This window comes from Salmo salar, chromosome ssa12 (genome assembly GCF_905237065.1).
Source record: "Salmo salar chromosome ssa12, Ssal_v3.1, whole genome shotgun sequence".
Taxonomy (NCBI): Eukaryota; Metazoa; Chordata; class Actinopteri; order Salmoniformes; family Salmonidae; genus Salmo; species Salmo salar.
This window is the reverse complement of record NC_059453.1, coordinates 74998964-75016693: the sequence shown is the minus strand read 5'-3', so window position 1 is coordinate 75016693 and position 17730 is coordinate 74998964. Positions and strand designations below refer to the sequence as shown.

The following is a 17730-nucleotide window of genomic DNA, read 5'->3' as shown; positions in this document are numbered from 1 at the left end:
CATCCATTCACCTACTCTGCATCTCACAAAGACAGAGGTTGGAACCAAAAATCTCTCATTTGGACTCAGCAGACCAAAGGACAGATTAACACCAGTCTAATGTCCATTGCTCGTGTTTCTTAGCCCAATCAAGTGTCTTCTTCTTATTGCTATCCTTTAGTAGTGGTTTCTTTGCAGCAATTTGACCATGAAGGCCTGATTCACGCAGTCTCCTCTGAACAGTTGATGTTTGTCTGTTACTTGAACTCTGTGAAGCATTTATTTGGGCTGCAATCTGAGGCTGGTAACCCTAATGAATTTATCATCTACAGCAGAGGTAACTCTGGGTCTACCTTTCCTGTGGCGGTCCTCGTGAGAGCCAGTTATATCATAGCGCTTGATGGATTTTGCGACTGGACTTGAAGAAACTTTAAAAGTTCTTCAAATGTTCCATATTGACTGACCTTCATGTCTTAAAGTAATGATGGACTGTCATTTCTCTTTGCTTATTTGAGCTGTTCTTGCCAAAATGGAGACTTGGTCTTTTACCAAATACGGCTATCTTCTGTATACCAGCCCTACCTTGTCACAATACAACTGACTGGCTCCAAGAAAGAAAAACATTAGACAAATTAAGTTTTATCAAAGCACACCTGTTAATTGAAATGCATTCCAGGTGAAGACCTCATGAAGCTGGTTGAGAGAATGCCAAGAGTGTGCAAAGCTGTCATCAAGGCAAAGGGTGGCTACTTTGAAGAATCTCAAATATAAAATATATTTTGATATGTTTAACAGTTGTTTGGTTACTACATGATTCCATATTTGTTATTTCATAGTTATGATGTATTCACTATTATTCTACAATGTAGAATATAGTACAAATAAAGAAAAACCCTTGAATGTGTAGGTGTATTCAAACTTTTGTCTGGTACTGTACATGTGTAACCTTCAAGCTGCATACTGGACCCTATTCCAACTAAACTACTGAAAGAGCTGCTTCCTGTGCTTGGCCCTCCTATCCACCGGATGTGTACCAAACTCACTAAAAGTGGCAGTAATAAAGCCTCTCTTGAAAAAGCCAAATCTTGACCCAGAAATTATAAAAAACTATCGGCCTATATCGAATCTTCCATTCCTCTCAAAAATGTTAGAAAAAGCTGTTGCACAGCAACTCACTGCCTTCCTGAAGACAAACAATGTATACGAAATACTTCAGTCTGGTTTTAGACCCCATCATAGCACTGAGACTGCACTTGTGAAGCTGGTAAATGACCTTTTAATGACGTCAGACCGAGGCTCTGCATCTGTCCTCGTGCTCCTAGATCTTAGTGCTGCTTTTGATACCATCGATCACCACATTCTTTTGGAGAGATTGGAAACCCAAATTGGTCTACATGGACAAGTTCTGGCCTGGTTTAGATCTTATCTGTCGGAAATATATCAGTTTGTCTCTGTGAATGGTTTGTCCTCTGACAAATCAACTGTAAATTTCGGTGTTCCTCAAGGTTCCGTTTTAGGACCACTATATATTTTACCTCTTGGGAATGTCATTCGAAAACATAACGTTAAATTTCACTGCTATGTGGATGACACACAGCTGTACATTTCAATGAAACATGGTGAAGCCCCAACATTGCCCTTGCTAGAAGCCTGTGTTTCAGACATAAGGAAGTGGATGGCTGCAAACTTTCTACTTTTAAACTCGGACAAAACAGAGATGCTTGTTCTAGGTCCCAAGAAACAAAGAGATCTTCTGTTGAATCTGACAATTAATCTGGATGGTTGTGCAGTTGTCTCAAATAAAACTGTGAAGGACCTCTGCGTTACTCTGGACCCTGATCTCTCTTTTGAAGAACATATCAAGACTGTTTCAAGGACAGCTTTTTTCCATCTACGTAACATTGCAAAAATCAGAAACTTTCTGTCCAAAAATGATACTGAAAAATTAATCCATGCTTTTGTTACTTCTAGGTTGGACTACTGCAATGCTCTACTTTCCGGCTACCAGGATAAAGCACTAAATAAACTTCAGTTAGTGCTAAATACGGCTGCTAGAATCCTGACTAGAACCAAAAAATGTGATCATATTACTCCAGTGCTAGCCTCCCTACATTGGCTTCCTGTTAAGGCAAGGGCTGATTTCAATGTTTTACTGCTAACCTACAAAGCATTACATGGGCTTGCTCCTACCTATCTTTCCGATTTGGTCCTGCCGTACATACCTACACGTACGCTACGGTCACAAGACTGTCCCTAGAATTTCTAAGCAAACAGCTGGCTAAGCAAACAAACAGGGCTTTCTCCTATAGAGCTCCATTTTTATGGAATGATCTGCCTACCCATGTGAGAGACACAGACTCAGTCTCAACATTTAAGTCTTTACTGAAGACTCATCTCTTCAGTAGGTCCTATGATTAAGTGTAGTCTGGCCCAGGAGTGTGAAAGTGAACGCAAAGGCTCTGGAGCAACGAACCGCCCTTGCTGTATCTGCGTGGCCAGTTCCCCTCTCTCCACTGGGATTCTCTGCCTCTAACCCTATTACAGGGGCTGAGTCACTGGCTTACTGGTGTTCCTCCATGCCGTCCCTAGGAGGGGTGCGTCACTTGAGTGGGTTGAGTCACTGACATAGACTTCCTGTCTGGGTTGGCGCCCCCCCTTGGGTTGTGCCGTTGCGGAGATCTTTGTGGGCTATACTCGGCCTTGTCTCAGAATGGTAAGTTGGTGGTTGGAGGTATTCCCATAGTGGTGTGGGGGCTGTGCTTTGGCAAAGTGGGTGGGGTTATATCCTGCCTGTTTGGCCCTGTCCGGGGGTATCATCGGATGGGGCCACAGTGTCTCCTGACCCCTCCTGTCTCAGCCTCCAGTATTTATGCTGCAGTAGTTTATGTGTCGGGGGGCTAGGGTCAGTCTGTTACATCTGGAGTATTTCTCTTGTCTTATCCGGTGTCCTGTGTGAATTTAAATATGCTCTCTCTAATTCTCTCTTTCTTTCTCTCTCTCAGAGGACCTGAGCCCTAGGACCCTGCCTCAGGACTACCTGGCATGATGACTCCTTGCTGTCCCCTGTCCACCTGGCCGTGCTGCTGTTCCAGTTTCAACTGTTCTGCCTGCGGCTATGGAACCCTGACCTGTTCACCGGACGTGCTACCTGCCCCAGACCTGCTGTTTTCAACTCTCTAGAGACAGCAGGAGCGATAGAGATACTCTCAAAGATCGGCTATGAAAAAGCCAACTGACATTTACTCTTGAGATGCTGACTTGTTGCACCCTCGACAACTACTATGATTATTATTATTTGACCATGCTGGTCATTTATGAACATTTGAACATCTTGGCCATGTTCTGTTATAATCTCCACCCGGCACAGCCAGAAGAGGACTGGCCACCCCTCATAGCCTGGTTCCTCTAGGTTTCTTCCTAGGTTTTGGCCTTTCTAGGGAGTTTTTCCTAGCCACCGTGCTTCTACACCTGCATTGCTTGCTGTTTGGGGTTTTAGGCTGGGTTTCTATACAGCACTTTGAGATATCAGCTGATATAAGAAGGGCTATATAAATACATTTGATTTGATTTGATTTCAGTTTTGAGGAGAACATTTCGCTACAACGTTTACTTCCTGTATTCAGGGTATGTGACCAATAAACTTTGATTTGATTTGATGACAGCCAGGGACTAATTTTGAAAATATACTGGGCAGGGGTGCAGCCTTGGGTGGGCCTCTACCCACTAGGGAGCCAGGCCCAGTCAATCAGAATGTGTTTTTCCCCACAAAAGGGCTTTATTACAGACAGAAACACTCCTCAGCACTCGACTCATTTTCCTTTAATGGGTACAAAACGACGGGTGAGTCATGGCGTCATTCCTAGGCTAGACCAGTAGATGGACCTGTTTCACCAGAACATTTCTACTTCAGATTGAGAGGTCTCATATAGAGTGCAATAAAATTTGACAGTTCAACATGTTTTTTTTTCTTCACACATTTTTAATTTGGCTTAAATGTTTTTAAATAAATTATAAAAATATACAACTTGGTTTAACATAGATCGACCCAAACTGTGAGGCCATTAGTTGATGTTCAGTGGTCCATAGGCCCACCATCCAGACATGTTAAAAAGGTGACACCATAACAATAAAAAGTGTCTTTGCAGAAATATAAACCACAAGTTATACATTGCCTATCAATAAAATAATTGCACTTTCTTCTCTGTTCCCAAATGTTATCAGGCAGGTTCCCACTCCACCTGACAGGCTAGCTGCTTGCGTTCATCAGGCATTTGAGTTTAATATTATCAACAAAAAAGGATAACAAAGAACTTGATTGCATAGTAACTTCTATTTAATTTACTATGTAATGAACTGAGATCACAGAATCTACCCCAAACCCCACTGCAACACACCCGTAGGTCTACTTCCATTGACCAATCCATCTGGCATTAGTCAAGACCATCCTAAATGTTAACAAGCAGCTGTCCATACTAGAACTCCACTAGGTAGCTGCGTGCCTTCATCAGACGTTTGAGCTTGCTCTGCAGTGAAGCCCTCTTGCTGCCGATGTCGAAGTCCTCCTTCAGCAGCTGCTCGATGTTGTCCTTCTCCTGCAGAGTCTGAAGCATCTCCCTCTGCAGCTGGGAAGCAAACTCCTGCAGAACCAGGTAGCGGATCACCATGGGGATCTGATCAGCCAAACGCTGACTGGCAATCTGGCAAAGATAAAGAGACAGACAAGACAAAACACCTATTATTAAAATGACAGACATCAATAGATATAGTGATCTAAAATCCCTTTTGTCCAATTCAAGTTTTAGTCCCCTGACAATGGTTGGTTCACACACACTCTGAATTGTATAATGTTATAGTACATTTACATGCACCAATATAATCTAGCTTTCAGGGAATTGGTGAAGAAATTAGTTTAAGAGTCAGCAGTTCCATTCAATCTCTGAGTTAGTGCCCTCTCATCCCTAGTCTGAAGAGCTAGTGGAAATACAGGTAGGTTCTTGTTTAGGGTGTTAGGCCAGCATCTAAGATGGTGATTTACACAGTACTTACCGAGTAATAGGACTTGAGGTGCAGCATCATCTCCTGTAGGGTGGCATGGTTGTCTGTGCAAAAGATCGTACTCCTTATTTCAGAAAATGGTTTGTCTTCATCCTCCTCCTCCTCCCTCTTCCTCTCACTCAGACTGTGGCTGTAGGTGCTGTCCTGTGTGTACACTATCAGCTCCATCTTGAACTGAGTCCTCAACATGGACTCAGCTGTAGACTCATTCACCTGCTTAATGGCCTCAATCTTTGTCTGTAGTTAACAAAACACAACTCAGTCAATCAACAGGAGATAAATGTAGTTGGTGCATGTCAGCCATCTCATTCACATACAGGTTGATGACCAACTGTGGGAATATCAGGGATAAATGGTGACATTAATATTGCATGGTGTGAGATATACCTTCGCGGATTTCAGGAGGTTAGGAAATCCAATGAAGCTGCTCTGAGCCAGCAGTAAGAACACCTTCCTAACGGCATCTAGAGAAGGGAAGAAACACCATAACATCACTGTGACACTGGACTCAAAGATAGATTACATTCTTGGATGGAAAATATACATAAATCATATTGGCTTCATATTTTGGCAAATAGGCTCCCATATTAAATAAAAACACTAACTGGGTTTTAGTATAGGTAAAAAAGAACCTTCTCAAACATATACTGTACCTGAAATCTCCTTCAGTTTCTTGACTGCTGGTTCCTCCAGTTGTTTGATCTGGTCTTTCACCATCACCTCAAAGGTCTTGTAGTTGATGAACCCTGGGAGCTCCCTTCCACGGTACGTCTTCTCATAATCAGCCACTTCTCCCTCGATCCTCTGGTTAACTGTAATATACAAAGGATGTCACTGTTGCATTACATTAAATAAGCAAGTGTATAAGCCTTCCATGCTGAATACAAATTTGGTACAGAAATCTCAATTCATATAGCTATTATTTGTTATCTAGCTCGCTGAAATGAGCCACTGTTTTCGATGGGTGTGTGATAATAGTACACTGACAGTTTTCTCCAGAGTGTTCCAGGTGTAACTTCCATTTCCCAAACTCTTTTCTGAGTGTGGAAAAGACGTTGAGACGAACTCCGTTTTTCAGCTCCTCCCCAGTGCTCAGGTTAATGGCATCATGGGTGAATGCAGTCACTTTCTGAAACACAGACAAATAAGTTGTTAGATACATGGAGAGGGATAGATGGATAGAAAGAGAAACAGCTATGGATATAAAATGTTATCAACTTTCAAATTATTTCCAGAATTGTCCAATTTTGCTAACAAAGACTAAAATGGCTGTTGTGAGTTTGTGTCAAGGCCAGAGCTGACTGAAGGAGAGGGTAACTAAATCATCTGTTGCAGGCTGGGGGGCTCACATCGATCAGGAAGTACATCCTTTCTGCCGAGTCCTCAGGTGGCCCGGTACCATATCTTTCCAGCTCGGCATGTGTCTCTGCCAGCTTTGCCTCAATCTGCTCTTCTAGACGAGGCAGGGATTTCTAAAGGGCACAACGCAGAGTCATGGCTTATGGCAACAGTCACTCAGTAACAAATGTATAGGATGTTGTGCAGTAACATGTAATGGAAGAAGAATATACCTCGATATGATGCACCAGTTCAATAGTTAATTTCTCTGCCAGTTTAGGGATGGTGGCATGGCCCTCATCATATAGTGTGCTGCAGAAATGATAGCATTTATTTTTCTCACAACTTCACAAATAGTTTGGTTACCACACAGGTACAAACTTTATTGAAAAATCTATAAAATAGATCGTATTGTATCAAATCTGAGGCACACATCAGCCAAGAGGACCAACCTGAGATGAGCGTGCTCTTTGAAGAAAGCCTTCTCCCTCTCTGTGGCCTCGGTCAGTGAGACTCGCTCCATGATCTCCTTCTGGCCCCTGCACTTGACTATCATGTAGCCCTTAGTCAGGTGGATAACCTCATTATGAACTATGTCCACCACCGTCTCTTCTGTGCCTTTGTCTACCAGGTCAGGCTTGGTCAGGATGCCTGTTCAATGGGAAACACACACAAGTCTAACTCATTAAAGTCAACATGGTCGATAATAGTTTAGTAAATAATCAAAGGGGGAATACCTAATGTCCTTTCCCCTTCAGGGTCCACCTCTTGTGCCATCTTCAAAGCCTCTGTGGTTGCAATGTCAACGTTGCATGGCACAACCACCAAATTGATTGTTTCTTGCTTCATGATGAATTTCCGTATCAGTCTCTTAATCTGAAAATGTCAAACATTATTATACATAACATGTTGTGGGGGGACTTGGTTTCTGTTCTAAAACTGGGGTTAAAAATGCACAGTGTTTTCCCACTAACATTGGGGGTGTGGTGGAAGGGTATACCTGTTCACCAATGTTCTCAGGTTGACCCTTGACAGCTACCCGGGCGATGCCTGGCAGGTCGATGAGTGTGAGGTCTGGGACGTCAGGGGAGCCAATCTCCAAGCTGATGAGGTCATCACTGATACCCACCCCCACACCTGCCATTTCATCCTGGGCTGGAGGGAGGAATAAGAATACAGAACACCGTTGCTAAAAACCACCAGGGTTCCAACAGCACAATAGTAAAGTGGATCAAGTTATCTTTTTATTGGCATTTAGGTATTTAATACTTATGGGTGTGCTCTCTTATGGAGTAGAGAACATAGATAAGACTTTAGGGACTTTCATCTTTGCCATGATCAGCAGACCAATGACCACACCTTCACGAATTTTCTTCTCCACATCAGAGGGATCCTCAATCTCCTCCTCATGGTCTTGGTAGCTGATTTTTCCGTGCCATTCCTCTCCTTCTTTCTTCCTCTTCATCTTCAGCTCGAGAGGGCATCGTGTTACAATACCTGTCAGAGTTGACAGAGGAGGAGGAGTTAGAGAGAGTGGGATCAAATGAAACTGTACAAAAGCCCATACATCAACTAAAGCAACCAGAAATAAATTACTTTTAATGAAAATTAAATTGTCCAATATTTAATTACCAAGTGAAATTAGAGATCAAATGATAATGAAATCAATATAGGCAATATAGGCTTCTTCAACCTATTTGAGACTGATATTTATAAATAAACCAAGGCAACAGTAAACATGTCGTCTCCCACAAATGACGCAACCATACAGATACGAACCCTGTTTAGGGTAAGTGGTGGGATTGGGGTAAGGATACGAACATGGTTTAGGGTAAGGGTTTGGGTTAGGTGGTCAAGTGGCATCTCTAACAATGAAAATAAATGTCTTCAAAAATGGAAAGCAGTTAGCCTGGGTACTAGTATCTTTAGGTAATCCACTCCCTGTTCTCCATGTCATGCACTGAGGCATAATAAGAACTAGAGACTGCCTCCACGATGGCAAAGCTTTGTTTTCAATGTAATCTACTCACATTCACATACACTGTTTCGTGGTTGCTGCCATCTTTCTTACTGGGATTAAGAAGCCTGCGCACTAGCACTCAGTGCACACTGAACAGACAGCAGTATCGAGCGAACATTCTCCAGCAACTCTGTCAGAGCATGTGGACAGCTAAACAAGCCGACCAGCACTTCCCCGGGCTAGCTGGGGTCATGATCTCAGAGCATGAATATTACATGTTAATATCCTAATAACCCCTTTAGTCGTCATCGCTGCGTGCTCTGCACCCTGTATGCACTGAGTGTTAGTGCGCATGTGATGTTGGTCCTTATAAACCGGATGCAACCCGGGTATAGAGGGTCCATGAATCGGCCTATGCAAACTTGAGTAGATTACCTTGAAAACAACAAGCGGACGCAGTCTCCAGTTCTTATTATACCTCAGTGGAGGAGGCAAGATCAGTGGGACCAATGATGATGTGTGATATATATATATATATATACTTTAAATGTTTTTCTCTTTTTTTTAATTTTAGATTTGTATGTTTAGCTCACATAATATAATTTAAAGTATGCATTAAGGTGTCTGTAATAGAATAAACGTGTCAAAAATGAATGTAGACATGAATAAATGAATTTCTATAGTTTCCAAAATCTTTTTTTACCATGGAGGAGAAGTAGCAAGATGGCTGCGTGGTAACTTCAATACAGCACCCTCTGTCAGTCATTGTGGGTTTATACACATCATTGGTCCCACTGATCTTGCCTCCTCCACTGAGGTATAATAAGAACTGGAGACTGCGTCCGCTTGTTGTATATCATGTTTTTATCAATTTTTTATTTTAGATTTGTATGTTTAGCTCACATAATATATTTTAAAAGTATATATATATATATTTACATACTTTAAGGAAAATTATTTTATATATTTTTATTTTAGATATGTATGTTTTGCTCACATAATATAACTTAAAAGTTTGAAGGTCAGTCAATCTGGAAAATGTCAAGATCTTTGAAAGTTTCTTCAAGTGCAGTCACAAAAACCATAAAGTGCTAAAATGAAATTGGCTCTCATGAGGACCGGCACAGGAAAGAAAGACCGATAGTTACCTCTGCTGCAGAGGATAAATTCATTAGAAACTGCAGCCCAAATAAATGCTTCAAAGAGTTCAAGTAAAAGACACATCTTAACACCAACTGTTCAGAGGAGACTGCGTGGAACAGGCCTTCATGGTCGAATTGCTGCAAAGAAACCACTACTTAAAGACACCAATAAAAAGAAGCGCCAAGAAACACTAGCAATGGACATGAGGTCGGTGGAAATCTGTCCTTTGGTCTGATAAGTCCAAATTTGAGACACAGAGTAGGCGAACGGATGATCTCCGCATATGTGGTTCCCACCGTGAAGCATGGAGGAAGAGGTGTGATGGTCCTTTGCTAGTGACACTGTCTGTGACTTATTTACAATTCAAGGCACACTTAACCAGCATAGCTACCACCACATTCTGCAGCATTACGCCATCCTATCTGGTTTGGGCTTAGTAGGACTCTCATTTGTTTTTCAACAGGACAATGACCCAACACACCTCCAGGCTGTGTAAGGGCTACTTGACCAAGAATGGGACTGATGGAGTGCTGCATCAGAAGACCTGGCCTCCATAATCACCCTACCTCAACCCAATTGAGATGGTTTTGGATGTGTTGGACCGCAGAGTGAAGGAAAAGCAGCCAACAAGTGCTCAGCATATGTGGGGACTCCTTCAAGACTGTTGGAAAAGTATTACAGGTGAAGCTGGTTGATAGAATGCCAAGAGTGTGCAAAGCTGTCATCAAGGCAAAGGGTGTCTACTTTCATTTGAATCTGAAATATAAAATATATTTTGATTTGTTTAACACTTTTTTGGTTACTACATGATTCCGTATGTGTTATTTCATAGTTTTGATGTCTTCACTATTATTCTACAATGTTGAAAATAGTATAAATAAAGAAAAACCTTTTTTTACTAATGCTACAGTCCCACTACTATTGTTTTTTTTTACATGAAATTTTGTCCTTGAAACATTTAATTGAAATACTGGAAATACTGTAGAATTCCATTCATTCCTATGGAGGAGTGCCAATATGGCTGACTGACCAGTGGCTTCAAGCCTCTCAATGGCCAATAGGCTACATGGCATCAGCAATCCAAAGTTTATATACATTATTGGGTGGGACCATTTTCTATTTGTATTTATTATGGACCTCATGGCACCAGCAAAATTAAGGCAGTTACTTCTAGCCAAGAGGGCAGATATGCGTGTGATGGGTGCAACTCCAAAATAAAGTTTTTTTTCTTAAAGTTGCCGGGATATCATGTGTCCTACTTATCAGTACACTCCTAACAATCTATGCACACAAAAACGTATATTCTATCAAATAAGCCACACATACTGATTAAGCCATTCCATTTTTGTTAACCACATTTCAACACTTTCTCATTTACCTCTATACAAAAACGCCACCTACTGGAGAAGACAGATTTTGGGCCGAGGCATCCCTCTTGCCTCGCCTCTTCCTCTCTGGTGACTCACACATTTCAATGAATTACTATATTAATAATTATAATTATATTTATAATAATATAATAATAATATAGAATATAATAAATATAATTACAACTTTCGAACGGACACCGATCCACAAAATCAAACAGACAACGATCTACATTCCCCTCCTTATCATAGAGAACAATAATCATGATCTCAGTTTCATGAACTATCCAGCATGGTCTCATATTTACATTTTAGCAGACACTCTTATTCAGAGAAATGTACAGTAGCAAGTGCATACTTTTTAATAGATTTTTCTAGGATGCACAATATATCGGTGAACATATCGGAATTAGCCGATATTAGCTAAAAATGTCAACATCGGTATCGGCAGATGTCTAGTTTAACGCTGATGTGCAAAACCGATGTCAAAGCTGATGTGCATACCTATATAACGTAGGTACATGACGTAATGATGCCACGTAAAATTTAGCGCTACACGTGCAACCAGCATTCCTAAACTAGTCCACACTGTCTGCTGTGTGGATCAAGCAGTCATTTGAAAGAGTAACAAAATTTCAGCGAGACAACTCAAAAGGCGAAATCCATTAAAGCCAAGATAATGGAATTCATTGCCCTTGACAATCAACCGTTCTCTGTGGTGGGGGGGATGTTGGCTTTCGCCAACTGGTCGAGCACCGGTACACACTACCAAGTGCGCTATTTTTCAGATGTTGCCCTACTGGAGTTACACAGCAATAGTGTCAATGCTATTAGCTTCACAACATACATACTATGGGACGCCATTTGGGTCTTTGCGTGTCAGAAAATATACAGTAGCACTGTCAAAGCTGTACAAAAAAGTTTGCAAACAAGCAAACACCGGCCACGAACAATGTGTTTACAATACCACGTTGGTAATAAAGCATCATTTGTTCGACCGCAACTTCTGGGGTAGCTAGCTTTAGCTTGGTATTACCTAACGTTAGCTAGCACCAATACAACCAGCCTGAAAACAATGACCAGTAGAAACTGTAGTCATTTTCATTATTCTTAGCAATGGTTTAGGAATCCTTGTGTAAGTATTAGCTAGGTTGCCACTTGTTGTTCGCCTATTGAAACTGAACTTCAGTTCATGAAAATAAATAGCTATCCAGCTACTTAACCCTGTTAAAAGCAGCCAGCTAGCTTCATCTGGCTAGTCAGGCTCGACCAGACCGGGTTATGTGTTGTGAAGGTAACCACAATAAGGATTAGGCACAATAGTGGAATTTGCGGTTTGCCTTCAAAATAAAATGATGTCATTGACAGTGATGCAAATGAATTCAAATAGTAGAATTATGCCATAACTTTATTTTGAAGGCTAACCGCAAAGTCCACTATTGTGGCTAATCCTTAATTGAGGCTAGCTACACATAGATGGGTCCGATGGGTCAAATAAGAACTGTTAGGGTGATTTTAGATGATGACACCTAGCTATATAGTTAGCTAGCTAACTATATAGCTACTGAAACAGATTATGTCGTTTTGCTATGTTTTTGGGGAAGAACATTGTTTGCATCCATGAGCTAGCTAGCTTTTTTTTAATGACCAGCACTGTAGGTGCGCAAGACAATTTTACCAGCAATGTAGCATACGTATCGATGAATCGTTGTGACATATGAAATATGAGTGATAGTGTAATCAATGTGTAATAACTACGTAAAACAATTATGAACGCGTTAAGTTATTATGTGACGTGTAGTCATATTCAGGTCCTGATTGGTCAACAAGCTTATATCACACGTCAAATAGTGTTAAATAGTACCTTTTTTGACACGCAAAGACCCAAATGGCGTCCCATACCAAAGACCCAAACGGCATTCCATATAAATCCTGGTTGAGAATGAAATGACTGAACAAATGAACAATGAACAGCACAGCAAGTAAGTGAAAGAAATAGGTTTTGATTATGTTTTACTGGTAATGGGGACATACGTAAATGCCAATAAAATAACTTTTTGGTCAGTGTGGTGTGTGTGTGTGTGTGTAACCTTTATTTAACTAGGCAAGTCAGTTAAGAACAAATTCTTATTTACAATTACGGCCTACCCGGCCAAACCCGGACGACGCTGGACCAATTGTGCACTGCCCTATGGGACTCCCAATCACGGCCGGATATGATACAGCCTGGATTCGAATCAGGGACTGTAGTGACGCCTCTTGCACTGAGATGCAGTGCTTTAGACTGCTGTGTCCGTGTGTGTGTTAACTATTTAACTCTACCAGAATGCTTTAAGGCTGCTAAAATGTCAAATATCGGTTATCGGTGTCGTTTTTTTTGGCAAGGAAAATATCGGAATCAGCCAAAAATGTAATTATCGGTGCATCACAATTTTTTTCGTACTGGTCCCCCCGTAGGAATCAAACCCACAAACCTGCCGATAAAAGTACTATGCTCTACCAACTGTGCCACACAGGACTATATAGTAGCTAAACTACATAGTAAAGGTAAATCCGGGTCACTCAAATTAGTATGATATCAAATCAAATTGAATTTGTCACATGTGCAGAATACAACAGGTGTAGACCTTACCGTGAAATGCTTACTTACAAGCCCTTAATCAACAATGCAGTTCAAGAAATAGAGTAAATAAAATATTTACTAAATAAACTAAAGTAAATAAAAATCGAATCAATGAAAAAGTAACACAAGAAATGTACATGACAATAACGAGGCTATATACAAGGGGTACCGATACCGAGTCAATGTGGGGGGTACAGGTGAGTTGAGGAAATTGTGACGTTTGGCATGGTTACACAAGACAGAAGGTAACAGATAAGTAACTTTTTGGGCAACCTGACCAAATTTACATTGAAATGTGAGTTATAGTTCTGTCATTCTCATTGAAAGCAAGTCTAAGAAGCAATAGATCTGTTCAAAGTGCACTATTTCTATGCTTCCCGTTTTTGCATCTTTTACTTTCGGTTTTGTACACCAGCTTCAAACAGCTGAAAATACAATATTTTGGGATATTGTAAAGATATTTCACAGTTGTTTAGATGGTTCAATGATTCTCTACACCATACATTGCTTGTTTTGTCACAAACTGAAATTAGGCAAACTTAGAATTTTAGCAGCCAGTAAATGGCGGAGCGCTTTCTGCATATTTCACCTGTAAGTCAAAAACAATAGGGAGGTTGGTCAGGGTGGAATTCGTAACATACTGTATGAATTGCAATTCGTAAGATAAACTATATATACAAAAGAATGTGGACACCCGTTCAAATTAGTGGATTTGGCTATTTCAACCACACCCATTGCTGACAGGTGTATAAAATCAAGCAAAAAGCCATGCAATCTCCATAGACAAACATTGGCAGTAAAATGGACTTACTGAAGAGCTCAGTGACTTTCAATGTGGCAACGTTATAGGATGCCACCTTTCCAACAAGTCAGTTCGTCAATTTTCTGCCCTGCTAGAGCTGCACCAGTCAACTGTAACTACTGCTATTGTGAAGTGGAAATGTCTAGGAACATCTGTCCTCGGTTGCAATGCTCACTACCGAGTTCCAAACTGCCTCTGGAAGCAAAGTCAGCACAATACCTCTTCATCAGAAGCTTTATGATATGGGTTTCCATGGCTGAGCAGGCGCACACAAGCCTAAGATCACCATGAATAATGCCAAACGTCGATTGGAGTGGTGTAAAGCTCGCCGCCATTGGACTCTGGAGCAGTGAAAACGCATTCTCTGGAGTGATGAATCACACTTCACCATATGGCAGTCCGACAGACGAATATGGGTTTGACGGATGCCAGGATAACGCTGCCTGCCCCAATTCATAGTGCCAACTGTAAAGTTTGGTGGAGGAGGAATAATGGTCTGGGACTGTTTTTCATGGTTCAGGCTAGGCCCCTTAGTTCCAGTGAAGGGAAATCTTAATGCTACAGCATACAATGACATTGTAGACGACTCTGTGGCAAGTTTGGGCATGACAAATAAATTAAATGAAATCCAACTTGAGATACTCCAATAGTGTCCTGAAGTCTGCAGTTTCTGTGTGCACGGCCTGTAGGTCCAGGTTGCGGGCCGACTGTTTTCTATACTCAGTATTGCCAACCCAGACAGTATTTCCTGAGACATTGTGCATTATATGTCGATACATTTAGTCTTGAATGATGCATGCCAAGATATACCAGAGATAAAGAACTGTTGATATTGATATTGCAACCACACAACTCAGACGCCGGTTCGACAGTATGAATGAAGGCTGGGCTGCAGCGAAATCGCCAACAGCTTTTTTGTTCAAGCCCTTAACAACTTGGCTGCTAAAGATGATAACCTGCTTGCATCTGTTAATTTATTGGCTGTCCAGTATCCAGACGACCTGTCCCGAGAGCTTCCTATAAGGTTAATCGCTTTCCACAAGGTGTTGAGGCCGGTGTTGTGCCGAAAATCTCCCCCCTGCCAGAATCCCCCCCTTCACGTGAACGCGCACATATTCAATTCTTCATTGCTGCGACTTGCTTGCTAGTTGAGATTTCTGCTCTTCACTCCGTTATCGGTTTAGCCTACATTTCACTGATCTTAGTAGCAGAAAGCATTTTCTATCTGTGTCCTTCAAGGCAGCTGTCAATGATCACGTTAGGCTGCGTTTCACTTACTTTTCTATGGTGGTTTGATCGCAGGGGAGGCACTAGTAATGTTTGCAGTTTTCGGTTTGGCTATTTGTTTCAAGTGTATTAGTCTATAAATACATCTCTTTGACACAATTCATCATCACTCCCATGTCTTATTCGACTAGTAGTTGTTCCGAAATGTTTATTGCTTTCCTACATATTACTCCCTCTATGTTTACAACACCGTCAATGAAGTAGAATGAGATGCATAACTAATGTTGCAGAACTGCTGTAGTCTATTTGAAGCACAACTCCCCTCCGCCCAGTTTTCCTGATGTTGCTACGGCAATCAAACTGTTTATACCATCCCTGAAACTGTCGCTTCTACTAAGAGATCGATTTCTCTTCTAAAACTAAGAAGAATTAGGCTAAGTAAGCTCCACTCATTGCACTGGCGCCATCTTAGCTTTGATCACGGCATTTATTCAAGGCTATACCCATATACTTTAAATCAGTATTTTTTTTATTTTTCAGTCACATTCCCGAAGCACAAGAAACAAACACTTAGAATCCTAGTACATAAGGTTGTTAATGACTTTTTGGAGTGTTACTGTAAAAATGATTTATTAAATACATTAAAAAAAACACATCGATAAGCGGGGGTGTCAGGTACGCCAGTGCGTCTATCCATGAGTCCAGGTCTAATTATCACTCACCACTACCCCTTGGCAAAGCCACCCCAGATAGCGCCTCCAGCACTGAGCTCTTCCCTGAACTCTGGTCCCCTATCACCGCGATGGCTGGCAGCGCAAGGTCCTTCTCTACGCCAAGGGAGCGCAGGGAGTCGATGAGGTCGATACAGGGCCGCACCTTCTCTTCGTAATGTTGGTTCAGCGTGTTATTCATTGTGTATTATTATTTAGTGATAAACTTAAATAAAAAGCAAGATGTTCTGTTATCTGATGCCCACTGCGGATGTTGAAAGGATATGAAATTATTGGCAATGCATATATTTCAAAAGTAGTCTATTCCCTCCTCCAGCTCCAGTACCTTCTCCGAGAGGGGGAGTGTTTACTCGACTCGTTTTTGTAACAACCGGTTTTGTAAAACAGAGGGCGTATCATTCCTGGGAATCGAATCTTACACGGTGTGTTTCACTTTCATGTCTCAATTGAAAGTTAGTGCTGAAGCTGGATGCTGCCATAGGATGCGGTGAGGCTATAGGGCAGGATTCCCCAACAACGTCTCCTATGGGCACAAACCCACCGTCGCTGGACCAGACAGGACTGGCAAAAAGTGCTCTTCACTGACGAGTCGCGGTTTTGTCTCACCAGGGGTGATGCAGAGGCGGACACGACCCCCCCATCCTGGGAAAAATATGATTTGTCCCCCCCAATATATCACTGAAACATAACTATGTAATTTAAAAAAATATTAATAATACGCAATGAAAGCAATTGTGCTGATTATAGACACTTAATAGCGCGTTTTTAAGTTTCAAAAGATTGCGACCCCCCCACCCTTTGTCTCACAATGGTTTGATCCACTGCCAGTTCTTTAGTTGGCAAGGTAACAGAGGGGTCTTGTCTACTGTCTGAAAGGCACTCAATGAACGTAACTGACGTGAGGTTAATCCAGTCAATCACGCACACACACTAGCTGAATATGCAGAGCTAGCGCGCAAATATTAATTATTAAGCTAGCTAGTACCTATTCCATTTATGTGGCGTCGTCAAAGATGGAATCTTTGCTATCGTCAATTTATTCCAAGATCAGCATGCAGATGATGTAAGTTAGTGCTTCAAAGTCCATGTGATAAGGTTAGCGATAAACTGAAGTCCAAACTGAACAGAACTACACTCTCTTCTACCATTGTCTTAAATATATTTAATGGTCTCGTTGCAAAAGCTAAATTGTCGCAAGGGAACTTTTATTTATTTATTTTATTTCACCTTTATTTAACCCGGGTAGCAAAGATTATAGCAAACACCACTGAAACGGAATTGGTGCTCGCTAGCTTTGCAAATTCAGCTATTGTTGGAAGCCAGCCAATATGAAACAAACTATTCAAATTACAAAAGGTTGTAGCATATGTTGTGTAAATGGTGAACTCATACAGCTGTCAACTCTTGCCATTTTAATCCGTTTCACATTTGCTAGCTACCTTTTAGATCGAAGCCCAAATAGAATGATAGAAGATAAGATGATAGAAGCCCATCTCCTACTGTAA

At 41.3% G+C, this 17730-nt stretch overlaps 1 protein-coding gene across 1 annotated transcript; it reads right to left on the bottom strand.

Annotated features, from left to right (window-relative positions):
* Nucleotides 1–3937: 3937 nt before the first annotated feature.
* LOC100136587 (Mx3 protein) lies at nt 3938–16557 on the bottom strand. The gene is given in 12 exon segments (NM_001123675.1): nt 3938–4676; nt 5026–5271; nt 5422–5498; nt 5688–5846; nt 6022–6163; nt 6384–6506; nt 6606–6684; nt 6825–7023; nt 7110–7248; nt 7373–7527; nt 7732–7869; nt 16217–16557. Coding segments are annotated over 12 exon segments (1872 nt in total). The 5' UTR covers nt 16407–16557; the 3' UTR covers nt 3938–4451.
* Between the last annotated feature and the right edge of the window lie 1173 nt (nt 16558–17730).